Source organism: Vombatus ursinus, unplaced genomic scaffold (assembly GCF_900497805.2).
Source record: "Vombatus ursinus unplaced genomic scaffold, bare-nosed wombat genome assembly UNPS02010394.1, whole genome shotgun sequence".
Lineage (NCBI taxonomy): Eukaryota > Metazoa > Chordata > Mammalia > Diprotodontia > Vombatidae > Vombatus > Vombatus ursinus.
The window spans coordinates 6,808,789-6,836,672 of record NW_020950172.1 but is presented as its reverse complement, the minus strand read 5'-3'; the positions used below and the strand labels follow the sequence as shown (position 1 = coordinate 6,836,672).

Genomic DNA, 27,884 nt, shown 5'->3' with positions numbered 1-27,884 from the left:
TGACAAAACAGGAAAATGATAAATGTTGGAGAAGATGTGGGAAAACTGGAACACTAATGCATTGCTGGTAGAGTTGTGAACTGATCCAACCATTTTGGAGAACAATTTGGAACTATGCCCAAAGGGCTATAAAAATATACCCTTTGACCCAACAATAGCACTTCTAGGGCCATAAGCCAAAGAGATCACACAAATGGGAAAAGGACCTACATGTACAAAAAAATTCATAGCAGCTCTTTTTGTGGTGGCAAAGAATTGGAAATTGAGAGGATGCCCATCAATTGGGGAATGGCTGAGCAAGTTGTGGTATATGAATGTGATGGAATACTAGTGTGCTATAAGAAATGATGAACAGGCTGACTTCAGAAAAACCTGTAAAGACTTGTGTGGTCTGATGCTGAGTGAAGTGCGTAGAACCAAGAGAATGTTGTATACAATAACAGCCACGTTGTGTGATGACTAATATTGATAAACTTAACCCTTCCTGGCAATACAAGGACCTAAGACATCTCCAGAGGCCTTGTGATAGAAAATGATATCCACATCCAAAGAAAAAACTGTGGAAGTCAAATTGCTATTTTTTTTTCCTCTTCTGTTGAGTTTTGTTTCCTCTTTTTGATGGTTCCTCCTATTGGTTTTAATTTTTACTTACAACATCACTAATGTGAAAATATGTTTAATATGAATGTAAATGTATAGCCTATATCAGATTGTGCGCCATCTTGGGGAGGGTGGTGGGGAGGAAGGGGGAGAAAAATTTTAAACTCAAAAGCATATGGAAGTGATTATTGATAAGTCAAAATAAATTAATAAAAAAAGAAGAAAAAAAGGAAGCCAAATGATCACCATGTTATTACCTGCTAGCTACAATTAATAAAATTGATTAATAATTACCCAGAACAAAAATAAATAAATGAATGAATGAATGAATGAATGAATAAATAAATAAATAAATAAATAAATTCCCTTCTACTTTCAGCTCTATAGTTGTGATCTTGTAATATATTATATTACATGTACACATGTTACAGGTACACCAAGAAATAACTACCAGGTAATTGGACAGAGAGGGAGGGGGGAGACAGACAGAGAGAAGAGGAAGACAAAAAGACCCAGAGAGAAAGGAGAGAGGGAGAGAGAGAGAGGAGAAAAAGCAGAGACACAGAGAGAGAAGAGAGAGGAGAAACAGAGACAGAGACCCAGAGTAAGAGGAGAGAGACAGGAGACAGAGAGACGGAGACAGAGAGAGAGAGGAGAAAGAGGAGAGAGACAAAGAGACAGAGATGGGAGTGAGGGAAAGGGGAAGACAGGAGAAAGAAGAGAGGGGGAGAGAAACAGTGACAGAGACCCACAGAGAGAAGAGAGAAAACAAGAGACACTGTGATAGAGAGAAGAGAAAGAGGAGAGACTGAGAGAGGAAAGAAGCAAAGAGAGACACAGACAGAGCAAGGAGAGAGAGCACAAGAAAAGGGGAGGGAACAATTTGGATGAGTGAGTGGAGGCATATCAGGACAGGCTTCTTCCTTACAAATTATTTATTTATTTTTAACATTCGATTTTTAAAAATTTTGAGTCAGGATGGATTTCCAAGAGGAGGCAGTCCCTGAACTGAGCCTTGAAGGAGGTCGACCAAAAATGTACAAGAAGGATTCCATTTCAGGCATGAGGGACAGCTTGGGTAAAGGCAAGGAGGTAGGAAATGGATGGCAAAGCTTGGGAAGCAGCAATTGGGCTGGAAAGTCAAACACACTGAGGAGAGTAATGGGAAATAAATGAAAAATGATGAGATGAATGTTCCCCCTTTACAAAACTTTTCTGTAATCTGACATTCCCTCAACCTATTTATCCCAATTCAATTCAAGCCAATCCTTTCTTAGCACTCATTCAACTTTCAATCGAGCATGTCGGTAGTACCTCCCTCATGCTGACTCTTGGGGATACAAAGGCCAAAGTCAAAGTCTCCCTGCCCTGGAAGAGCTCACCATCTATCCGGAGCCCCGAGTACACTGGTGAGCACAAAATCACCAGGGTGCGGGGATTACAGGAGGCTTCCCGGAGTGGGCGGTCCTTGGGACGAGTCTTCCAGGAGGCTGAAGTGAGGAGAGTAATGCAGGCGGCGTGGGGCACAGCTGCCAGGGCAGGTGGAATCTTGGGCGTGAGCTGCCATACAAAGCAGGCTGGGACACACACAGCCTTACTTTTGCAGACCCCCTTGACACCTCCAAGCACCGTGGTTCAGACCCTTCTCATGTCCCACCTAGACCCCAGTGATAGCGTCCTCATCAGCCTCCCTGCTTCAGGTCTCCATACCCCCGTCCATCCTCCACCCAGATGCCAAAGTGATTTTTCTTAAGAGCAGATCTAACCATGTCATTCCCTACTCAATGAACTCTTTTATCTCCCTATTGCCTCTAGGATTAGATATAAAATCCTCTGTTAACTTCGGAGTCCTTCACAACCTGGACTTGATGTAACTTCCCAGCCTCTTCTTCACCCTGCTTGTCAGACGTGCCTCCACAGCAGCCAGAATGCCTGCCTCTCCTCCCTGCTGCTGGCCCCGCTCCTCCCACACGAGCCTGCGCTACTCCTTGAATCAGGGCGCATTTGTTCTCTTTGTAACTTAGCACAGACTCATGCATGTCCCTGTTCCCATGCCAGAATTTATGGAAGTTCCTTGAGGGTAGGGGAGTAGGCACTTAGTACATACCTGTCCTCACGGTGTCTAATTTATCTTTAGCTCCCAATGCAGACACTGCCTCCTTCACCAATTTCCTCAACCAATCCTGACAGATTTCCCATCCTACTGAGTTGAAATGCCTTTGACGGATTCAACTGGGAAAGTTCCTGACCCTGTTCACCATTTATTCACGCAGACTGGCTGATTCAGCTAATGAGTGTCCTCACCCAATAAAGCTCTCAGGGCTAAGAGGGATGACTGACTCAACTGACTCCTGCCCTTACAAACCAAAAGTGGTTTTAAAAAAAAAAAAGCTATATGGGGGGGGAAAGGGATTTAAAAAAAAAAGATTTTATCTTATATCTGAGAAAATTTGGGTTGCAATTGCAACTATTCACCAATTACTAGAGTAATTGCACCAATTACTAGAACGAACAAAGAAGGAATTAATTAGGTGTCGTCTGGGAAGGTCATGCTTTTCCCAACAGAACTGTATGTTATCACAATGATGGTACTATCATAAAGAGGGTCATGATTGCAAAAAATATTTGAGATCATTAATTAATTTTCCTAAAGATCTCTCACAATCTTTTGATATTCAAATCAATCTCTTTTGAAGCTCACATCTTGTCTTCTTCCTTGTCAATTTGCTAACTCTATCATATCCTCAGTTGTCAAAGTTATCAGTGAAGAGTACATGTACTATGGTAGTGTATAAAATAAGAGGAATCATCCTGACTTTCATCTTTATAATTTTTTTTTAATTTGATCACAAAAAACTTAGTAAATCAGTCATGAAAGATTTCTTATTTTATCCACACTTTGAAATGCAATTTCAATCTTACAAGTAGCATGGTTTTAGATTTGCTTTTCAAAACTCTCAGATTTTCACTCCTATAGATAAGCAAAAGCTTATGGCCTAGGACAAATGGCTAAACCTTAAAATGGATGTCAGCCTTCTATGGGGTTCCTCCAACCCACACCCCTGCCCCTAGATCTGTGCTTGACCCTAGACTAGACTTTGACATTTTTGTTGGTGACATACATGAAGCTGGGAAGGAGAGTTACCACGTGGCTTCCATGGCTGGACTCTTCTACAGTGGATGCACTTTCTTTTGGGGCCTCATACTCTTAATCATGATCCCCCCTGAGATCTTGGGGGGAGTTCCAGATCTGGCTTATGGACTTTGTTTTCATCCCCATCTCTGCCCTCATATTTGGGGTCTACAAATGACAAGCTGATGTCCTTCAAATGCTCAAGCTCCCCAGGATCTGCCCTTTCCCTTTGCTTCAGCCACACAGGTATCGGGAAGTTGGGTCTCCAGTCACACCACCCTCCCCAAACTCAGGATCGAAGTATGGGGACTTGATGATAATGATGATAATGAGGTGTTAAAAACAACCTGTAAATTTTCAACCACTTCTAGTGCAAACAAATCCCTTGACTTAATCATTAGAAAGGGAGCCTAACTCTGCCTAGCTGAACAGTTCAAAAGTCCAGTGGTTCAAGTTGGTTCAGGCAAGAGACAACAATAAAGGGAGAATGGAGCTTCTAGAAGCTGGAGGAGGGAAGGCCCTGAGAAAATACATCGCAGGCAGAGGCAGCTATCATAAGGAATGAGGGCCAGAACTCTGGCAGTGAGGCTTTGAGAGCTGACTGGGCATAAGATGCATTGGGAAAGATACTGAGTCACTGACAATCCATAGGATTAGAGACCCCAAGGCAATAATTTGGTATTTTCTTTCTCCCTTTGGACTCTGGCATGGAAGCCTGAGGCCTTTTTCCTCTTGGCATGGGGAAAATCTATTTACCCTTCTTGTTTCAAACATTTACTTTATCCTTATAAACAGTGTTAACCACAGACATTTGCTAGTCTGGGTGTACTTACTGGAAATACAGTTTGGAGGAAGCAACTGGCAAGGGGGAACAACCCTGAGAAAACAGAGAGATAGATTTAACAATGAAATGTTTTGCCAGAGCTATCTCTGGCTGGGGGCTCAGAGCTAAAAATAGAGAGAATTGTATATTCTTTAGTTACAACTTTCCAGGCAAAAAGAGACTGTTTACACTGGGAAAGCCCATCTAGACAATGAGTCAGTGGTGGGGATGGGGAATGGAGGGGTGAATAAGGGTGGAAGAATAACCCTGGTCACCACCCCACCATTGCTCCACAGGGATGGTCACACCCTTGATCTCACCCCATACAAATGTTCCACCTTTACAATCCTTCACTCTGAAATTCCTGTATCTTGCCATGCCCTCTTGACTTTCCATCTCTCATTACCCCTTATGCCTCCAGTCACTACACCTTTCTCTGCTTTTCTAGACCATCGCCCCTGTTCTGACTTTACTTTCTCCAGATCAAAATCTTCACCCTATAGTTAACCAGGTCAGTTTTACACTCTCTTCTATGCTTGAGTTCTTGTTCTTTGAGGGTCACACCTTTCCAAAACTGAGCACTGGATTAGTCTTATCATCTGCCTCCTCCATTTTTACTTATGTGCTGCTGAATACTGATGGTGAAAATTTCATAAAATTGTGCTAACTGGTACCACTACACATTTATGCTACCTAAATCTCAAATGGACTTTCAGTGCTGCACACCAATTTGTTTACTCTTCCCTGACTGACTATCCTACTCCAAGGCTCTGTTCTGGGCCCTCTTCTCGTCTCCCTATACAGTGTTTCGATTGGTGACCTCATCAGCTCCCATGGTTTCAATGATTATCTCTATGCTCTCAAATCTCTATGTCTAGCTCTGACCTCTCTCCCAGTCATAGTCCTGTGTCCCCAACTGCTCACAGATATCTTAAACACATGTCCACACCTGAACTCATCTGTCCATGCAAATTCTCCCCTCTGTCTAACTTCCCTATTACTATCACCATCCTCTCAGTCACCCAGGCTTACGATCTAGGCTTCCTTGATGTCTCCCTCTCTCATTTCCATGACCTATCAGTGCTTGAGTCCTGTCATTTCTACTTTCAGGACATCTCATATATACCCTCTTCTTTCCTTGCCGATGCAACAACCACTCTGGTGCAATCCTTCAGCACCTCACAACTGGCCTATTTCAGTAGCCTGCTGGTTGGTCTCCCTGACCATCACCTTCCACTCAAATGTCAAACTAATCCTCCTAAAATGCAGGTCTGACTATGTCACATCCAACCCTACCCCCAAGCCAGCCTACCTCCAAGACTATCTTTTCACTCTATACCTGACTCTAAAGTTTTTTCATTTTTCACTGTATTTCTCAAATTTGTCATTTTATAGTATCCTAATGCTCTCAATGTGCCATAATTTATTCAGCTATTTTCCAAACATATATGTTATTCTCAGGGTTTTTTATTTTTCTGGTTTCATTTTGTTTTGACAGTGATGTGATCATTACTGGGTCACAATGTATCACCAGTTTTGTGAATCTCACTGTACATTGCCAGGCTGCTTTTCAGTTACAGTCTTATTAACAATGGAATAGAAAACCTCTTTCCCCAAAGCTAATGAAAACAACAAAATTTTAAATTCTTGCTATTTCTGCCAATTTAATATCTGTAGGCTGTGCTGATCAGTGAGGAATGTGAACAACATTCCATGTAATTTTTTTTTTTGACACCGTTTCCCAATCTTGCTTAGGCTGAAAGTGTACTTGAGCCAGAACTGGCTGTTTCTCTCTCTCTCTCCCCCCCCCCCCCCTCCCCCCCCCCCCCTCGCTCCTTCCCTCTCTCTCTCTCTCTCTGCCCCCCCTTTCTCTCCCCTCCCCCATCTCACTCCTTCTCTCTCTCTCTCTCTCTCTCCCCTCCACTCTCTCTCTCCTTCTCTGTCTCTCCTCTCCTCTTCTCTCTCTATCTCTTTCCCTCTGTCTCCCCCCCCCCCCCCCCCCCGCCACTGGTTGTCTCTCCATTTGAATGTAGGTTCCTTGACAGGAGAACCATTTTCTTTCTTTTTTTTTTTTTGGCCTTTCTTTAGGTAGCCAATATTTAGCACAATGCCCAGCACATATTAAGTATTTAATAAATGTTTGTTCCCTGACTGTTGATTGATTTCTCAATATTTAGAAATAAATCTATATATTTGGGCAATTACTTTTTAAAAATTAGCATTCGGTAGCATTTTCTTGTGACTCAGTCTCATTCTGGGGCTATTTGCTGGGCAGCTAGTTATTGGTGTGATCTCTCCAAACATTTTAACTACTTCTTGTTTTATTAATGTTGTCATTTTATATTTTGGTAAGTTATCAGTTTAGAGTCTCAAAATTTATTAACATAGAATCATGTGTAGTACTCTCTGATAACTTTGTAGATTTCTTTTGCCCACGTTGTGATCTCTTCTTACTAGTTTCTAATACTTATAATTTGAGTTTTTTCTTTCTTTCAAAATTATATTAGTACATTTTAAAATCAGGATTATTACTTGCAATGTTAGACTTTATAGAGTATTTTAAAGAGTTAGATCTGAAGTTCTCCCATGTCTGAGTCCTATGGATCCTATCTGTACAGTGCCACGTGTTTCCATTAATTCTGGTTCAGAAACTAGCTATTCAGAGAATCAGAAATCATGGAATGAGAACAAAAGGTGCGGTCAAGATACTACAACCTCAGTATCACTGAGGCCCTAGAAAATGTTTTAAAAAGAAAGGAATATAGGGGGCAGCTACGTGGCGCGGTGGATAGAGCACCGGCCCTGGATTCAAGAGGACCTGAGTTCAGATCCGGCCTCAGACACATCACACTTACTAGCTGCGTGATCCTGGCCAAGTCACTTATCCCCATTGCCTAGCCCCCCCTCCAAAAAAGAAGAAAGGAATATAAAAAAAATATAAATAAAAATATAAATCTTTTAAAAAAAATCTATAATGAAAGTGAAAAAATGCAACTACCAGAAGCAATACAGATAAGAAAAAATATAAAATATTCTGAGACACATCCTCAAATTGATAAATAATACATTTAAAGCAATTAAGCAAGAATTAATATGATAAGAGAATCATAACAGCAAACAGAAGAGAGTAGAAATTTTAAAATTACAGGAACAGAAATCGCTAGACAGTACACAAAGAAGAGTAATATGAAATAAGACTAGAAAGGCTGGTGGGAGCTAGATTGTGGAGGGCTTCTTTACAGGGAAAGACCAGTGAACCACTCTAAAAACAATAAACCCAGAACAGTTCTGTTCTTTCTTGTTTCACAGAATAACTGCCTACAAGTTGGTTCTTTCTCAGAATAACCTCACCAGCTCCTCAGAAGGTACATAGCTCAGGAGTTTCCCTACCATCAGCAACCAGACATTCCAGCACAATGAGGGGGACAGTGCTCTGGCAGCTAGGGCAGGATGCACTGACTCACTGTCCCTAGCCGAGATGGACAGCACTTCTGCTCCCCACCTCTGCTGCTCTGGGTCACTGTCACAGAGCTCTGGGACACTCAGAATGATGGAGTTCTCAAGTACAACTATAAGGGATGTGATGCCTCCCCATGCCGGTGGCCCAGGAGACCTGGAGTTTATTTGGTATTGATTCTAGCCCTCCCAGCTAATCTGGGTAGGTTCTTTCATTGCCCTTAATCTCCCAGTGGGAAGCATGAAATGCTTACACTTACATTCAAGACCTCCTGCCGAAGAGTTGCAGGCTCCACACAGCTTATCAAGCGAAGTAGCAGGTCCATCATGGCCGAGGTGTCAATGTGCTTGAGTACCAGGCTAATGAACTGGTCTTTCTTTTTCAGAAATGTGATCACCTAAAACACAAATTAATCTCTTATGAAAAACAACGGCAGAGTATGCCACAGGAAATTTCCCTAGTCTTAGGCAAAACTCCTCCAAAAAGCCTGGGCCATATGAGGGAGGCAGGACTGAGAATATCTGTGCTGTCACTAAGGGACAGAAGAGGGCAAGCAGAATGACTTCTTCAATCCCATGTATCTGAGGAAAGAAAACAACCCCCAGCAGCAGACAGGAGCTGCTGAGTCCAGAAACCATCCTGCGTCTTAAAAACCTGGGGCATCAGCACTGGCCCCCAGTGTCTCATCCCAATATGGTGGCCACTGTAGAATTCTGAAAGTGTAGGCCAGTCTGGAGCTAGCTATGCCTGGATGGAAGTTCAAGACAACTCAGAGCTAACCTGGACCAGCTCAAAAGCTCGGGCTGCACTGGGTCTGTGGCCCAATGAAGACTGACCCCTACAGAGAAGGTTGGCACCAGGAGGGCAGTTACCTAGGGAGAACTTTGTTTGACCAAAGGAATGACAAAGGCAAGGAGGGGCTAAATCTATGCTGGGAATAGAACATTCCAACTAAGAAAACCACAGCTCTTCTGAAGGAATGAAGTATTTCAGAAGAGCTTTTAAGTGCGTGGCAGGAACCACAGAAAAAAACAAACAAATGAATAAATGAAAGAATGAATGGACGCATGTATGCATGCATGTGTGCATGTATGATGTGTACACACATATACATTTTTAAGGTGCAACAGCCAAGGGCAGCTAGGTGGCGCAGTGGAGAGAGCGCTGGCCCTGAAGTCAGGAGAACCTGAGTTCAAATCTGGCCTCACACACTTGACACTTACTAGCTGTGTGACCCTGAGCAAGTCACTTAACCCCACTGACTAGCCAAAAAAAAAAAAGATAATAAAAATAAAGTGCAATAGCCCTGGGCAGGGACTGAAGGCCCTCCTGGGAAAGTGCCTCGTGGGGTAAGAAAAAAGAGTCAACAGGGATTAAGTTGGAGAAGTGGCCTGTCGACAAAGGGAGAGCAGAGTAACTACAAACAGCAGAACAGAGACTCAGAATTAGGGCTGACATCTTGGAAAAGCAAAGTCCTGAGAGCAGAAACAACAAGTCTTATAAAACAGTGGGGCCCAACATGCGCCCACCGACACTCCTGAAGACAGCTCGAGCCTGTCTCATCTTGACGTGCTGGTGTATTAATTTAGAAAGAAATACACAAACACGTGTGGTTCTCTGAGTCAGCACGAAGCCTGCAGAGGTGCAGCCCCTGTTCTGAAAGAGTGGCCTTTCCTGAGGCCAAGACAGTCCAACTTCCCAGCAGAGAAAGAAGAAATCAGCTACAGAAGTAGTGTGGGATGGTCTGAATCTGATGAGAAGCTCCTCTCTCCTCCGAGAACTGACCACTACTCATAGCTAAGCATTCTCACAGTATTTTAAGGCTTTCCAAACACTTTACAAATAGGATCTCATTTGATCCTCATAACAAACCTGGAAGGGCGGTACTATTGTTATCTCCATTCTGTTCCCCCCCGAGGGGTGAAGTGAACTGGCCTAGCTAGTCAGTATCCAAGACAGGATTTGACCCCAGGTCTTCCTGACTCTAGGAGGACAGGAGGCTGGTTGTAAAGCAAAGTGCATCACGACAACATGGACCCCCACACGGGTAAGACTGCGGCTTGGGTCAAAGAAGCAGGGCTGAGCTAGTCTGCCCAGAGCTACGAATGCTGAAAAAATCTAGAATTATCTGAGGTATCTCTACAAACAAACAAAGGAGATCTATGTAATGTGAGGACCTAGATGGTCCAAGGAGGAACTTAAAGAATTAAGTCTGCATATGGACCGATGCTGAGTGAAGTGAGTAGAACCAGGAGAACATTGTACACAGCAACAGCCAGATTGTGTGATGACTAATGTTGATAGACTTAACCCTTCTCAGCAATACAAGGATCTAAGACATCTCCAAAAGCCTCATGATGGAAAATGCCATCCACATCCAGAGAAAGAACTGTGGAGTCTGAATGCAGATCGAAGCATGCTCTTTGCTCTTTTTTTTTCTTCTGCTTTGTTTCTTCTTTCTTGTGGTTCCTCCTATTGGTTCTAATTCTTCTTTGCAACATGACTAATGTGAAAATATGTTTAATAGGAATGTACATGTAGAGCTTATATCCAATTTCACACCATCACGCGGGGGGGGTAATGGAAGGGGGAGAAAATTTAAAACTCAAAAGCTTTTGGAAGTGATTGTTGAAAACTAAAAATAAATTAATCAATAAAAAAAAGAATTAAGTCTAAGAGCCATTGTTAAAGCTTTAAACATTTTTATATATTTTGGAAAACTGGTTATTTCTTCATTTTCCCCACTGCATTTTAGCCAATCGCCCAAGACTAACAGTAAATATTTTGAAAAATTAAAGTAACTGTGTGATGGTTTGAAGAACACCCTAAGCTGGGTGTTTCATTAACTCTGATTAACGGACTTCCAGACTGGAAGCTGGAGGAGTCTGATTTCATCAATGTCCAAAACACCTACCATATCTTCATATGAGAATCAGCGAGCAAAGGATGGTCACGAGAGGCCTCAGGACCCCAAAGCGCTGCTGAGCTACTGCAGCGTTTCAAAGAAGACTCTTGTGTTGCTGGTTCCCCAGGGCCTTCCCTTCTGCCAGTCAGAATGCTCACCGAAGGGCCTTCCTAAACATTCAGGCCTGGCGTACTTGGCCAGAGAAAGCTGCCCATCCTGGGCTCACAAGAACGTAAAGCACCGCGGACAGGACTGCAGCGCCTCAGGGAAGGTGAAGACAACTGTTTAGTGTGCAGAGAGCTCCACACTCAGGCTGGCTCTCTTTGATTTCTAGGCAATTGCTAGTACCTTATTAATGAATAATAAACATTTGCATCGGCCAGAAGCAGGCAGGCAGCTGGACTGCCAATGTACTGATTTACCTGTTCGGTTTTCCTTGCAATAAGATTGCCAATGGTCTTACTGAAGAAGCTGGCCAGTAGGGGGTTGAGAGGCGGCTCATGGTCCAAGAAGTCATAAAGGATGTTCAGTAAACTTTCGTCTCCTCCCAGTTTATCATTGATCTGCGGCACATCAGAGGTCAGGAGTTCACAGGCTGTGTTGGGGTATCTGAAAGGGCATAGCAACCGAAGGTGAGATTACATTTTTTTTTTAATTTAGAGAGCTGTTTAAAATACGCTGATCCTTAAGAAGCCAATCCAAAGTAGAAAAACAATATAGTGGGGCAGCTAGGTGGTGCAGTGGATAAAGCACAGGCCCTGGAGTCAGGAGGACCTGAGTTCAAATCTGGCCTCAGACACATAACACTTACTAGCTGTGTGACCCTGGGCAAGTCACTTAACCCCATTGCCTAGCCAGAAAAAAAGAAAAAAGGAAAAACAATATAGTAAGGAAACTCAGACACTCTTCTTCTCAGGCCAATGCAGTTTTCCTTTCTGGAGGCTGTTGTGGTCTTCCTCTTCAAATGCCCCTCCCTGCCCCCGGGAGCCTCCTTCAGCATGAGTTTTCCTTTCATTCAGTATCATCCTCTCCTCTTTTCTTTCCCTGTGCTTATAATCCAGCCTCACTGATCACCTCCCCAGCCTCCCATTAGCTTTCCCACTTTCTCTCTCTCTCTTTCTTCTCTACCAATTGACTGTCTTCCAAGGTGGCATAGTTTGCGCCACCCACTCACTGCTTCATGCATTTTAGTTATTTACCTATTTCTTTATTTTCTATCTCAGAAGTTATCTGTCTTCTTCTTTCCTCTGACTCCATGTTTCCGAATCTTGTCAATTCAGCCTCTGCAGCATCTCCTGTACCTGTCACCTTCTCTCTACCCATAGAGCCCCTAAGCTGGTCCAGCCAAAGCCCCTCACCTGGACTACTGCAACAACCTCCCCATTAGGCTCTCTAGTTCTACATTCTTCCCTCGCCAACCCACCCTCCAGACAGTTCCAAACAGACATTACTAAAATACAGACTCTGGCCAGCTAGGTGGCAGGGTGGATAGAGCATGGGCCCTGAAGCCAGGAAGACCTGAGTTCAAATCCGGCCTCAGACCAAACACATGACACTTACTAGCTGTGTGACCCTGGGCAAGTCACTTAACCCCAACTGCCTAAAAATAAAAAACAAAATAAAATAAAATACAGATCTGAGCACATCACCCTCCCCACCGAAAAATCAGTTACTGGCTGCCTATTACGACTCCTCAGCTGGGCATTCACAGCCCTTCACAGCGTGCCTCCCAGCTACCCCTGTGAGCTCATCTCCTGTTACCCCCTTTACACAGAGACTAGCCTGACAGCTGTCCCATGTACAAACATTCGATCTCTCCCATTTCCCCTTCTTTACCCAAGGGATCCCCTATGCCTGGAATATTCTCCCTCTTCACCTTTGCCAGATAGAAAACCTAGCTTTCTTCAAAGCACAGTTCAGGCTCCCCATCTACAAAAAGTCTTTCTAATCTCATCCCCCCTCCCAAGCCCCCATTTTAGAACTTGCTCTCTAGCCCTTCAAATTACTTTGTATATACTTATCTGGGTCCTCACCCCATCCCCCAGTAGAATGTAAGTTCCCTAAGGGCAGGACCTATTTCTTTTCTTTTTTTGGGGGGGGAGGAAGGATTCCCTAGCATCTATCTAACACCTTCTTCACACACAGAGCAAGTACTCCATGTGATTTTAAAACTGAATTACTTTTATTTTAATTAATTTATTAGTACTACTTTATTATTACTTTTATTTTTAATTATTATATTAGAATAACATATTATCATATATTATAATAATTATTTATTGGTTTATTAGTATTAATTTGCTTAATTAACTTATTTAAGAAAATACTATCACAGAGCCAGCAAATATATTAGTGCATCTCCTTAGGAGCCCTTAGGCTGGGTTGGGACTGCTGTCTCATAAGAAGGAGATTTCCATACTCTCCTTAAAGCACCATTCCAGGGTTCTCACCCACTAGCCTCCCAACAGTAACAGCCCAAACCCCCCAGATTGGTGGTTTGCTACATCTTTACGTGCACATCCCCTCCCACCAAGCATAGTGTGAGCTCCCAAGGCAAGAGAGGGCACAGATAACTCAAAAAGTCTAGGGAGAGTGAGCATTCGAGGACACAGGCACGCGAGACCATGGGCCCCACCCCAGGACTAAGCGGGAGTGAGGTGCTGCTGTAGCTGCTGCAGGAGGCTGGATTTCTTACACACTGTTGGACTTTTCTGGGTGTGTTTCAGTTTGTTCTTAGGTGTGAGGGGTTGTTTTGTTTGTTTGTTTTTAAAGCTCAGGCTAGACCAAAGAAAGTCAGTGCTGCAAAGGCCCTTAAGGAGAGGGCTGAACCACACTGCCATCTACAGTGGCCCTAGGGAAGAGAAGCCTCCTAGCTTCCACAGCAACTCTTGCTGCTCAGATCAGGCTTAAATCCTCCCCTGGGCAACTTCACCCATTCGTCCTCAATCTGCCTGTCTTGTGAGGCCTCCCTCTTCCACGTGACTGCCCTTCGGAGGCATGAAAAGATGGCGGTCGTCTCCCTTACCAAACTCTGCATCCTCGCTTCTCTCAACAGCCTGCATAAGGAATGCGCCTGGTCGCCCTCCTCTGGCCAGACTCCAGCTTCTCTGTAGCGGTATTAAAATAGGACATCCAGAAGTGAACACGGAGCTCAGCCAGAGCACAGCAGAGCAGAGCAGGACCACTGCAGGCCTCGCTGTGAACACTGGGCTCCGTGCCACGGTGCTGACTCACCTAACATCTTCAGTCGGCCAGAAGCCGGGCCTCTCTAATGGGACAGGCTGAACTAGGCCTCCCTCATCCTACATTTACTGGCCTTTGTTCCTGTTTTTCCCTGCTTTTGACTTGCTTTAGTACCATTCTGCTAGGATGGTTATTGGATGACAAAATCCGGATGAAAATGATTAGCTAGCCCTCCCAGCCATCTGTCATTCAGGAATGTGCTAATAAGCAAGTCATCTCAAACCACTGGCACAAGTCCCAAGACGCTGGGGTAACGAACTCTACTTGTGACCTTCCTCCAGACATCTATCCCATTTAATTATCACTCTTTCAGTCGGTCTTCAATTAGCTCTGAATTCATTTAACTTAAGGGTCCTTAACCTGGGGTTCACAAATCTCCTCTCACCAGGGGTTCTGTGGACAGATTTCAGGGAGTCCATGAATTTGGATGGGAAAAAGTATCTCTTTATTTCAATGTAACTGACTTCCTTGGTGATTCAACATATTTTAAGTTTTTAAAAACGTTTTGCTGAGAAGAGGTCCATAGGCCTCACCTGAATGCCAAAGGAGTTCACGACACAAAAAAGTGAAGAATCCCTGAAAGAACCCACAAGTGTCCACAAGAACACCACGACACACTCAAAAGGCCTTGCTCAAATCCACAGAGGCCGGATCAGAACCATTCGCCTGATCCACTATCAAACAAACAATGTGGATTTGTTTGACTTTGCTCTTGATTAATTCAAGCTGACTCTTAATAATTACTGCTTTCCTTTCTAAGTGCTCAGCCTTTTAATAATGTGTTCTAGAAAACTGCCAGAAATGGAAACCAAGTGCCCTGGCCTCCTGTTTCCGGACTCCGCACCTCACCACCCTTTCAGATCAGCACGCTCTTCGCCCACCCCACCCTGCAGCCCTTCTCCCATTCGCTGTTACTTTTCAGGGACCATTGACAGCGGTCAGGCATTCACTCCCATGTCCACACATCCTCTCAGTCCCCCGTGACACATGGGCCTGTGGACAGAACAACCAGAAGCCCACCACACACTTTCTGAGAGTGAGGCAAAGACTGGAAGATGAGAAGGTAACAAGCTCAACCCGGCATGCCCAGGCAGGCAAATCCCCAAAGTGGCCTGAGAGTATTCTGGGCCCATGAGGGCTAAGCTTGGCCTAGAAAACTGCAGATGGCTAGAACAGCTTAGGTAGGGCTACCTAGACTGGAACAGCTACTTCTAATTACACTGGTGTATTATTTCTGAATTTGCAGCTTTCTTTTCCCTGTAAATAAATGAGGTTGATGCGTGTAAAAGTGCTTTGTAAACCTGAATATGCTATGTAAATGTTAAAAAATTAAAAAATCCAGAACAATGGACCCTTGCAGTCTGTAGTGCACAGAGATGGTGTAGAAGGAAATGAACGCGAGGCCTAGCACCAAGAGAGAGTGGCAGAAGAAAAAGGTCTTGAACACAAGGAGCAAATCAGGCTCCCAGACTAGGAAGGTCAGGAGGAGGCAGAGCATAGACAGCCTCGAACCTCATGCCAAAAACACCTGGCTTCACACCCAAACTCTTCCACTGTGAGTACTATGACCATGGGCATACCTCTGGTCTCTGGGACTGACTCCTTATCTGTAAAATGATAAAGCGATGACATCCACCGGCTGGCTCATGAGGGTGCTGTGAGGCCCGAACGAGATGATGGCACCGAGAGCGTCTGGCAAACGACCGGGCTTCACATCCAGCTGCAGGACACCTCCACGCCACGTGTCACTTACGACTGTCACAGCAGCCAACCCAACGCACTTCAAGGCTTCCCCCTCTGCGCAGGTGCTACTCTTCCTGCCCTGGTTCACACTCCTGACTTGACTTACAAGACAGTGCCCCAACATGCATCACTGTGTGGCCAACCTGGCAACAGACCTCTGCACACTTAGCTCAGCTGGCCCTCAGACCCCACGGAGACTCTCTCATCAGGCTCCTGGCAAAGTCCTGCCCACTTACTATGCAGCCTCAAAGCTAAGAGGATCGTCATTTTCTAGGTTTTAAAACATAAAGCCATCCCTTGGTTAACAGCTGTCAATGAAGGCACTGCCCCCCTGTGGACTGAGTGTTACTGCAGGCCCGCCCTTCTTCTCCTGGGCTCCCATGTGATGATGCCTTCCCCTCCCTCCTTCATCTTCCTTGGATTTATTTCTTTGTCTCCTCTTGTAGAGCATAAGCTTCTTGAGGGCAGAAGCTGCCTTACTTCCAGCACTTAGCACAGCGCCTGGGACACAGTAGGTCCTCAGTGCCTGTTGTCTGATTGCTTGGTTGTCCCAGGTCGTGTGAGAAGGGGCATGAACAGACTGTATCTGCTGTGAAGGAGCTCCCAATCACCTGGGGAAGACTTCACGTACAAGGACACACGTGATGGCTTTCCAAAGGCCTTCGAGATCTGTTCGTTCACATCCCCCACACCCCATGACTAATTCCCTCCATCTCTCTCTCCACATTGTCTCCTGCAGATCAACATCCGTGTGCCTGGAGCTGGCCCTGGAGAGGGCTCCGGGCAGCAGGTTGGGCTGCCCAGGCTGGCCCTGGCTGGTTTCTTCTTCCGCTCCTGGCACACGCTCCCCGGCTTGCTGAGGCACCAGGTGAAGCAGACAGCGCTAAGTGAAAGCTTCGTCAAATGAGAATGGCTAGTTTTTAAAACACCGTTCAATTTGAGAAAATCTTTTCTGGGTTCTTCCTCCCTGAGAGCAGCAATTCAAAACTAATCTCTCTTCTGATCCTACAAGTATGCACAAAGGAGGAATTATCAAAATAATTGCCATACTTTAGTAAAGGCTTATCTTGAACATAACCAAATAATACTGTTTCAACAACGAGGTGAAGTTTTACAACCAACGAAGAAGGTTTAGCAAATACATTTTCATTAGCTAACATCTCAGAAGCCTTTAAATAATGTCTTGGCAATTACGGGTTAAGCAAATAAAAATTCAATCATTTTCTACTTGTTCCTCCATCTCTACTGTTAGCTAAAGAAGAGACTCTGTGTGTGTGTTTGTGTGTGTGTGTGTGTGTGTGTGTGTACATGCTTCCACTGATCACTGCTCCCATCACTGATATAGAGAGCAACGTTTCTGTGACTTCTTCTCACCTAGGATTCTTATCTATTGTTTTCCCATAAGCCCTTCAGAGAGGACATACAGTATTTTTTTTTCTGTATATAATAGCGTATCAATCAGCCTTAATAGAAGCTTCCTCTATGTGTGAATTTTCATGATGGAGATTTGAAAAGTTGTTTCTGCGAGACCTGACCCAAAAAGAGGCAGTATTCCTGGGAGCCCAGAAAAATACTGAAAAGTAATTTTCTCCTTTCTATAGAAATAAAAATGATCTTTAAAAATCACACAAAAGCTTCTAGTAAATTATATCTTGACCACATGGCCTCAAACTCAGTCCCATATTTTGGACCCTGGGCAGAGAAAAATTTGTTTCTATTGTCCTTTCAATATTGTCCTTTCTGATAATTTGGGGGAGGGAGGATGTGTTTTAAAATATCTCTTGACATCCCTAGTGTTTCTTTCAACTTCAAAACCATATTGGAGCTTAATTTTTGATAGAAAGATCTCTTTTCCCATGGAGTTCTCCCAGTTTTACACTGTGAATTCCTACTGACTGTCGATAGGCGCTCCTGATATTCCAAAGCTGTCAATTTAGTCTATGTTTGCTCAGACTTGGAGGTGCTGGTCTGCTCTGGCTCTAGCAGGGCACGGGCGGTGGTGACCCTAGAGAGGGTCCTCACCCGCTCCCACGGATTCAGCAAATGGCTTCAGTTTTGGTCTCTCGAGCTCCAGCCCTGCACCACCAACTACCTACTGGACATTTCCACCTGGCTGTCCCATTGGCATTTCGAACTCAGTAAGTCCAAACCCGAAGTCATTCTCCTTCCCTGCTGGTCCCCAATGCCTGGGACGCATTTCCACCCGACACCTGCCTTGGCCAAATCCCTAGCGTCCTTGAGAGCTCGCTTGGGCACCACCTGCCGGAGAAAGGCAATCCTGATCCACCCATTTGCCCTGCTGGAAATTATTCTGAATGGATTTTGGAACTGGGTAGTGGTCAATTGTCTACACGCTTGTAAACTCCTTAAGAGCAGAGGTTGTTTTGTTTTTAGCTGTCTCTCTTCAGCTTCTAGCACAGTTCTTGACAAAAAGGGAAAAAATCCCTGCTCTCCTGGAGCTAACAGTCCACTCGGGGAATACGAGACCTCAACAGAGCAGTGCACGTGCGATCAGCAGGAGGAGGTGACTGCACTAACCACTAAGAGAATCAGGAAAGTCTCACACAGGATGTGGCCCACTGGCTGAGCCTCAAACGAAATGCAGTGGGGAGGAGGAGGGCACTCCAGGCACGGGGCCATGTCTCATGTGGGGATCAGCAAGGACGCAGACAAAGGAGAGGGGAATGAGGAACAGAAAGGCAGCAGGAAGATGGAGCCCAATTACCATCAGGGCTCTCTCTCTTCTGACTAGGACAGTCACTGCTTCTCCCTCAGTCTCTCTTCTTCCTGCACCTAAACGTACCTGTATGCCAAGGCTTGGCCCTTGACCACCTGCTCTTCTCTCTACACTCTCTCCCTTGATGATGGCGCCCAGTCCTACAACTGCAACAACTCTCTCTCTTCTGTAATCTCAAACTGCACGCTAAACACTTATTTTCACCAGGTTATTCCACGTGGGGTGATCCATCACTTCAAAGTCAACCTGCTAAAAGCTGATTAGCTTTACCTTACTTTCCCCGAATTATGTCTCCCTCCCTTCAAGCCTCCTCTCCTGGGGCTTTTCTTCACATGAAGACTCAGTGCTCCAAGGACTTCCAGGAAGCAGTTCATATGCATTTGGGTTATTTTCCATGAAAACAACAACCATTTTTAAATCCTTCCATTTCCCCAACGGCTAGGAAATGTCGTTACTGGGTCATCTACAATGGAAGCATGACCACGCGTGAGGTCACACATCTATGGAAAAAGCTTTCAAGACAAGCATTAATGCTGACTGCAAACATTCCAGTTTTCTTCAAGTATCATGTTTCTAAATGAAGCTATTTACGGTCACCAGGGCCCTGGCTACCACTGTGACTCCTTTATCTTCTGGAGAGCTCCAAGTCTAATTCCTAACTCCTAATTCCCACGTCTTAGAACCTGGGCCTCAGCACTTCTAGCTCTGGGGAAACTGAATGTTAACATGGCCACAATTGGCCATGGAATCGATATTTTTGCTTTGGCAGAAGATGTTCATTCATAAAGAAAACATGAACAAAACATGAACTCTCAGATAACATCATATATAAACTTCCTAGAAATATGAGCCAAAAAGCACACACGGGATTCGAAGATTTTTTTTTAGCATTATAAGAAAGAAACTCTACGAAACAGTTCTGTTCACTCGGTCGGAGGCCGTAGGAAAACAGACAAGATCACCAGTGAAACGAGAGCTGTCAAAGTTCCAGCTGCCCTCAGCTACAGACAGATCACCTTCCTGAGACACTGCCCAGTGCCCGTGACCCCAGGGCCGCAGCAGGGGTACATACTTGAAGCGGACCTTCTCTTCCATGTCCAGGGGTGGGTCATGAGTGATGAGGCTCAGCAACTCCTCCATACACTGCTGCTTGCAGAGGAAGGCCAGAAGCTTGCGGTTCTGTGCCTTGCATTCTTGTAGGACGTCATCTTCATCCATCAGCTCATGCAGAGTTACATCCTCTTTGTCCAGCAGTTTATCAACATGGGATGTTGTGTTCAAATCAAACTTCCAGAACATGGTGATAGGGCTCACCAAGCTGCAAGGCAAGAGAAGAGGCGTCACTTCTCATCACCTCCAAAACCAGTCCAGCCCTCACCTACTCCGTCCTTCTGGAGCCCAAGGAGAGCTGCTACCATTTCCTCTAAGGGGACACGCTTCCATCATGTGTCCCCCAATGTGGGGAGGACCATCCACAAGAACTGTCCTCGTCAACCTAAGCAGAGGTGCTGACTTGAGCAAAAACCCTACTCAGCGCTGAGCCCTACAGCTGACCCCTCGCACGCCCCTACGAGAGACACCACACACTTCGGGGAAATCACACAACTTTGCCCCCAAAGCTTGTTAAGGGAATTGTGCCCCCAACTCCCCTTGGCCCATTTACAAATGGGTTACAGTAGGATTAGTATATTTCTTTGTCCTTCACAATTCCAAAATTCCGTGAATAATTAGCAAAAAGCTAACAAGAATAAGAATAATTGCTCACAATTCTTAAGTACTCTGAGGTTTACAAATTAGTTTCCTCACAACAACCCTGTGAGGTAGGTCGTCTACATATTGTGAGCCCATTTTACAGAGGAACACTGAGGTTTAGGAAAGTGAAGTAAGTCACTTGCTCAAAGTCCCACAGCTAGTGAGTGTCTAGTCAGGACTCAAAGCTCCAAATCTAGTACTCCTTCCACTGCACCTACATAAACCACATATAGGTGGTAACTGTGGTTTACATGGACATCACTTCAAGGTTTACAATGTCCGTGAGATCTACATCTTATTTCAGACTTACGACAATGTTGTGACAGCCCAGTCAAGTATGATTATCTCCTTTTTACAGATGAGGAAACTGAGGTTCACAGAAGTGACATGATTTTTCCAAGATCACATAATTAGTAAGTGGAAAAGCAGGGACTCACATCCACGTATTCTGATTCAAGTTCATGGTCTTTCGTCTTCTGAACTCAGAATTTGCTGTACTTCAGAGGGAGTCACCCTACGGGAGGCGGGGTTTGAGATTCCACTCAGGGTCCTAAGGCCCATTCCTTTTCACTACATGAGAAAGTGTCTGCAGGTATGAGCAGCTGGGGTGATGGCTCTGGACCAGGAAACTAGAATTTCCCAGGGAAGGGCTGAGAGGAGCAGCATTGGGAAAGAAGAGAAAGAAGCACAAGCCTGGCTGGCTCTAAGAACAAAGCCCTGACGTGCCTACACACAATCAGCCCACGGATCAATCCCACTCTTTCCAAACCCCTTCTACTACCCCCAAGGCAATAAGGCTGGATGCCAGCCAGGCCCTCTGTACCCTCTGGGTACAGATCCTAGGCTCTCAGAAGCCCCTCTGCCCACTGCTTTTCCCCTGCTAATCTTCTGTCAACTGACTGTTGCTCCTAATAATTCAATGAAATGCCCCTGCACTGCCTGCCACATGTGAGGCACTTTCCTGAGACAAGCTGTGCTTTCTGCACCCTTCCACATACAGACAAGTCGAGGGGGGAGAGGAAAGACCCAGACAGTGTGATCTCCAGTAAAGAAGGCCCTTGGAGTCAGTGTTGAGAGTTAGTTAAAGGAAAATGGCAAGAGAAAATTAGAAGTGTATCAGGGCAATGGAGACAACCAGTGGTCACTCACTTCACCTATGGTCAGCACTTCTGTCATTATCAAAGGATCTTCAAATACGTCATCCCATTTGATCTGAGCTTCAGAAACAACCTAATCAAACATCTCCATTTCCCGAAGTATAAACAAAGTTTGGACAAGACAAGTATTTAATAACTGAATGGGGACACAAAACCCAGACTTCCCCGGAAAACTATCCTACATCATGCTACACAAGTCAATGTATTAGAGAGGCCCAAACAAGTGCCACGTGGGGTCTGCCGGAAGAAGTTTTTCATTGGGGAAGACCTTGTGGAGAAGGAGGTACATGAACAAAATACGATGGGTAGACACTTAACAGAAAAAAAAGGAAAGGGCATTCCAGGCCCATGAATGATGTGGGTAAAAGTACAGAAGTGGGCAAATACCAGGCCTGTTTCAGGGACACAATCTTCTAGTTTGGCAGGAGTAAAGAGTAAAGTACAGAGATGAGATAAGTACAGGGAGCAGAGAGCCAGATCATGCAGAAGGAAGATCTACAGTGGATGGGCAGCAGAGTAGAGGCCACCAGAGCTTTTGTCAGCAGAAAAACACCCTAGCCAATCTGGGGGATAAGGAAGACTTATCTGGCAGCTGTCTGAAGAATGGATTGAAAGGGGGCCAGACCAGTTTGGAAGTTCCTGAAGGAGTCCTTGAATAATGAGGCCTTGAAGTAGGAGAGGGGCCTAGACTAGAGAAGAGGTTATGGAGAGGAAAGGCAATGCTAAGGACAATCTGCCTGCAAATTAGCGGTGAGAGAAAAGAATCACAGAGAACCTCATGGTTTCCAAATTGGAGAACATATCCAGGTTAGGATCATAGACTGAAAGAGAGGACTTAGGAAGAGGAACAAGTTTTTCACAGACATAATGCGCTATCCTTCGTTTTTGGACGTACTGAATTTGAGATGCTGGTGAGATCTCCAGGGGAGATGTGGGTCTAACATTCAGAAGAGAGGTTAGGCTGAATATAGAGATGGGAGAGTCCCCAGAATGCAGGGGATGGTTAAACCTTTAAGAGTGAATGAGATAAAACAATTTACTATACAGCAGCCCTTGTTAAGAGAGCAAAGAGCTGGAGACAAAAGTGATGACCACTGACTGGGGGATGGCCAAACAAATGGTGGCACGTGAAAGTCATGAAAGATTACAGCCCACGACCCATCAGGACACCTGTGCATGCTCCACAACCATCACCAATGGGAGAAATCAGGCAGGACCTTCCTTCCTCATCGCCGCCAGCACCAGGCAACAGGAGCCCCGAGAGTGACAGCACCCCCAGACCGCCTGCCCTGCCCAACATCTCACAGTTATCATCCAGGAAAGTAACTCCTGTACAGAAAGGACAAGCCATCATCACCAACTGCCAACCAACTACCATATGAAGGGCCAGCAAGTCAGCCTAGCTGAAGCAGCAAGGAACCCCAAAGGAGAGACAGGAGGTAGCGTGAATCAGGCAAGTCAAATCACCACGTCCACCAACTTGACCACCATCTATCTCCCCTCAGACCCTGATGGAGCCAGCCCAGGATCCCAAACCCAAGAGCCTTGGGAACAGCCATGTTACCAGGCTTGTGCTCTCCACCCCCATCCTGGGAAGATGTAGCCTGGGGCCTGCTCCTGTAGAGACTACAGCCACAGGGAGTGAGGACCCAGACAAGAACATGCTGCCTCCAGAGTCCTCGGCTCCATCCAGAAGCAGATAGGATTTCATCAGTGAAAAGAAATGGCATGAAAGACAAGGCCAGACCATCCACTTTGCTGCTGCCCCCAAAATACGGTAGAATGTATTTCCATCTTACTTGTAGCTAACCCTTCCTTACGTATCATCTCCCTGTTAGAACAGGAGCTCCTGGAGAGCAGGGACCATTTGACTTTCCTACTGGTATACTCCAGCACTTAGTACAGGTTTCCTTTTGCACATACTAAGTGCTTAATAAATGTTTCTTTCATTCATTCATTCATTCATTCATTCATTCTTTCTTTCTTTCTTTCTTTCTTTCACTTACTCTGTGCCAGGCAGTATACTAAGTGCTGAGGATACAAACAAAGGGAAAAGCATGGGATCTGCCCTCATTGTACTCATATTCTGATGGGGAGAAAACATGCAAACAACTACATACATACAATACATACATACATACATACATACATACATACACAATGTAAGTATAAGTCATCTCAGAGGGCTGACACTAACAGTGGGAGTTTGGGGGGAACTGGGATAGACCTCTTGAAGAAGGGAGGACTTCAGCTCTTAAAGAATGCCAGAGGAACTGGGATGTGAAGGTGAGGGAGGAAGGGGGATCCAGCCAGTGAAAAGGCATGGGGCGTCATGGGGGAGGAACAGCAGGGAGGCCAGCATCACTGCATCTTCAGAGTTTGCGGGGAGAAATGTAAGGAGACTGAAAATGGAGGAGGGCTCCAGGTGAGGAGTGGATTTGAACGCTAAACAGAGGATTTTCTATTTGATCCTGGAGGCAATAGCGAGCTGCCAGAGTTGACTAAACAGGGGGGTGACTGAGTAGAACCATGCTTTAGGAAGATCCCTCTGACAGCTGGGCAGATACTTGAGACAGGGAGGCCTGCTAGAAGGCCACGCGATAATCCAGATGTAAGGACAGGAGAGTCTGGCACAAGGCGGTAGCTATGTGAGTGGAGAGAAGGGGACATTTGGGAGAAATGCTGTGAAAGCAGAAAAGGACACTGTGTACCTGAGGCGATACCTATGTGTGAGCCTGGAGGACTGGAAGGACAGTGGGACACTTGACAGTAATATGCAAGTTAGAAAGTGGCTGCAGGTTGGGAGGGAAAGATAACGACTTCCATTCTAGACTGCCGAGTTTAAGATGACTGTGGGACATCCAGTTCAAGATGTCCAAAAGGCGGCTGGGCTGGGGATGAGACAGCAGAATGCACAAGAGACACTAAAGCTGGATTAACAGACTCAGAATCATCTGCAGAGAAATGATGACTGAACCATGGAAGCTGAGGAGATCACGTGAGAAAGTCGAGAGGGGGACGAGGTGGCCCAGGACAAACGTGCAGAACAAACCTCTACCTCATTAGGCAACTGATTCTTTATCCAACCTCTCTGCTCACTTTTTAACTCCCTGAGACACGAGCAAGTTCCACGTGTGTCTCCTGAGTCGTGAAAGCCCGCCCCTCCTGGAGGAGCCTCAGAATCCCCCAAACCTGCTCTTTCTGTCGACGCTAAGCCTGTGGGAAGCCCCACCAAACAACCCTGACTGCCCTGGGACCTCAGAAGTCCCCGTGTGTTCTTAAATCACTGAGCCATGACCTAACTGGGTCTTCTCAAGTACAAGGTGACCTGCCTTTTGATCTTTCTGTCCAACACACCTGCTTGTTCTCCCTGAAGCCAAAGGACCCTTACTGCTGCTGGCCCCTGCTGTTTCTGCAGAACTGACCCAAGAATTTCACAAAGCCCCAGATCTTCTTACCTGATAGAATTACTGAATCTAGTCTAATCTAGCTCCTTTGACCCACCAGCACCAAAAGTTCAGTTCCATCTGGATCACCAGAGACTGAGCAATTCAACTCTCGTGAGTAGAGGGTCGGCTGCGTGATTCCTGAACCTGGGCTACCCTTCCCAGAAGGGCTTTCTAAGCTTGGGAGAACATTACTTCCTGTGCTGTATCCCTAGAGTCCAAAAGTCCAGTAGATGCTACAGCAAACCCAGGCCAAAGAAAGATAACCAAGAAAAACTCCAGCGCTGCCCTCAGGACTAGTAATTATTTATTTTTAAAAAGACATTTTGCTTAAAAACCTTAAAAATACAGTTTATTTCTCTTTTACATTTTATCTTCACATCACAGTCATTTCAATGTCTATCCGATGCTCCCTTGTGACGCAACAACCCAGTTCATCCAAAACGAGCTGACACGGTGACAGTGAGGACAAAAACACTATTCCATCCTCGTCATCTCCTCCCCGTGGCCCCCCTCTTCTCTCTGTGAGGGGGAAGGTTCCTCCTGGAACCCTGATAGGTTTTTCAGCTTCTTAAATGACTACTTCCTACGTGGTGACTTTGGAAGGCACACTGTTGTCCTTGTATGGACTGTTTTCTTGACTCTGCTCACTTTGCTCAGCGTCATCTACCAGCCCTCCCGTTTCTCCAAACTCTCCATATTTATCGTTTCGTAATACACAACAATATTCCACCCATTCATATGTCATGGTTGATTTTTCAGTCATTCCTCCAAATAACAGAACCTGACTTTGTGTCTTGGGAGGTCCCCAGTCACTGCACAGGGCACTTACATCACTTTTCCTGCCTGATTCCAAATTAATCAATCCCCAGAAAAGCTGGACCCCTTCCCAGCTCCACCAAAAAGGTTTAAGTGCGCCTGACTTTACCCCACCCTTAAAACAATGACTGTCCCCAACTCTGATCATTTCCCCCCAGTTTTCAACAATAAAGTTAGAAAGATGAATTTAGGGGTCACAGAGGTACGGGGACAAAAACTCTTTTACGATCCAAAGCAGGTTGGGGTTTGGGCAACTGGCTTTCTAAAGTGGGGTGGTGGATCAGCCCACTAGCTGCCTTCTCTACTTCTACTCCAAGAAATGAAAACAAAACTAGTTGCACTGAGTCGGACACAAGAGTAAATGATCAAACTTCAGCCCCACACTCCCTGCTGCATGGCGTCCATTAACTCCCTACCCACATGCCCCCAATTCTCAGAAAATGACCCTGCACCTTCAGTTTTACTGAGATTAAAACCATTCACTAGAAGCATCTTCATTTCCCCTTTCCTCACCTCACATATCTAGCTCCCATCTCTCCCATCTCCTTCAAGAGCTTAATTACCCCAATGACAACAAGCTCGACCCTACACTCTGCCCTACACTCACGATCTTCAGTCTCTTACTACCTACTGGTGCCTTTCCAATTTTTTTCTTTTCTTTTCCTTTTTTTTAGGCAATTCGGGTGAAGTGACTTGCCCAGAGTCACACACCTAGTGAGTGTCAAGTGTTTGGTCTGAGGCCACATTTGAACTCAGGTCCTCTTGACTTCAGGGCCAATGCTCTACCCACTGCACCACCTAGCTGCCCCCTTTCCAACTTGTTACAAACGTCCTCACGTTACCATGTTGGGTTTTTTAACCGTTAAAAGCCTTCCCATGGGAGGAAAAAAACACTGGACTTAAGCTCTTTCTGCCCAAAGCTGTTCAGACCATTTGACCCAGAGATCTTGATGAGGTAGAAAATTGAGATTACACACCAAAGGATTTGCTGACAGCCAGATAAGACCCCTTTGTACAAAAATGCTCACATCATACCGTGATGACAAAAATTGTGTGCCCAACAATGGGGAATGACTGAAGAGGTTATGGTCTACAGAGATAAAGAAATATTATTGTATCATATGAGATGACAACAAATAGGGAGAAATCAGAGCCACCTGGGAAGAGCAGAGTGAATGGAAGGAGAGGGTGTGGCATTAAAGAACAAGCCTCAGGCAAGTCCTTTCACTTCTGGGGCCAAGGTTTCCTTCTCTATCAAATGAGGCCTTCCAGCTCTAAATCTGTAATCCTTAGTGCTGCAGAGGAAGGAAGCAGTACCAAAAGAAAAATGCGCACTGACTAGCAGAGGAGAAAACCAGCACTGAGAGGCAACCACACTGATCAAGCACAGTGGTCAAGAGTGCCCTATAACTAGAGTTCAAGGTCAGATCCCTCCTTTCTGTTAATAATCCACATGGTAACTATTTTGGAGAGAAATATAACTGCTTTTGGTAAAAAGATATTTTATTTATTTCATTAAATATTTTCCAATTACAAAAAATATAATTTCTAAAGAGATTTAGAGATTTGTCTTAGGTGTTGGTTGGGAAGTAGGGGGGGCAACAAGGTGGCTCAGTGGATAGAGCGCTGGGCTAAGTTCAGATCTGGCCTCAGGCACTTACCAGCTGTGTGACCCTGGGCAAGACACATCACCCTGTTTGCCTCAGTTTCCTCATCTGTAAAACGAGCTGGAGAAGGAAAGGGCAAACCACTCCAGGATCTTTGCCGAGAAAATCTCAAATGGGGTCACGAAGAATCAGACATCAGACAAGTATCTGTTTTGTCAAAATACAATGTGGAATAACAATTTTCTTTTTTTTTTCTTTTCGCTTTTTGGTGAGGCAATTGGGGTTAAGTGACTTGCCCAGGGTCACACAGCTATTAAGTGCCAAGTGTCTGAGGCCAAATTTGAACTCAGGTCCTCCTGACTCCAAGGCTGGAGCTCTATCCACTGCGCCACCTGGCTGCCCCAACAACTTTCTTTTTAAAGTTTTCCTTGTCCCTCCTACCTGCCACTTTGTCAAGCTCTC

The 27,884-nt window shown here is 45.2% G+C and overlaps 1 protein-coding gene across 4 annotated transcripts in view; it reads right to left on the bottom strand.

Annotated features, from left to right (window-relative positions):
- Positions 1 to 27,884, bottom strand: part of PPP6R2 (protein phosphatase 6 regulatory subunit 2) — a 137,305-nt gene that overhangs the window by 52,526 nt on the left and 56,895 nt on the right. For all 4 annotated transcript variants that reach the window (XM_027854384.1, XM_027854383.1, XM_027854385.1 and 1 more), the window contains 3 exons: positions 19,714 to 19,959; positions 11,341 to 11,527; positions 8,273 to 8,410 (listed from right to left, as the gene is read on the bottom strand). In XM_027854384.1, coding sequence (XP_027710185.1) covers positions 8,273 to 8,410; positions 11,341 to 11,527; positions 19,714 to 19,940 — 552 coding nt within the window. In that variant the 5' untranslated portion in view covers positions 19,941 to 19,959. The remainder of the gene's footprint in view (positions 1 to 8,272; positions 8,411 to 11,340; positions 11,528 to 19,713; positions 19,960 to 27,884) is intronic.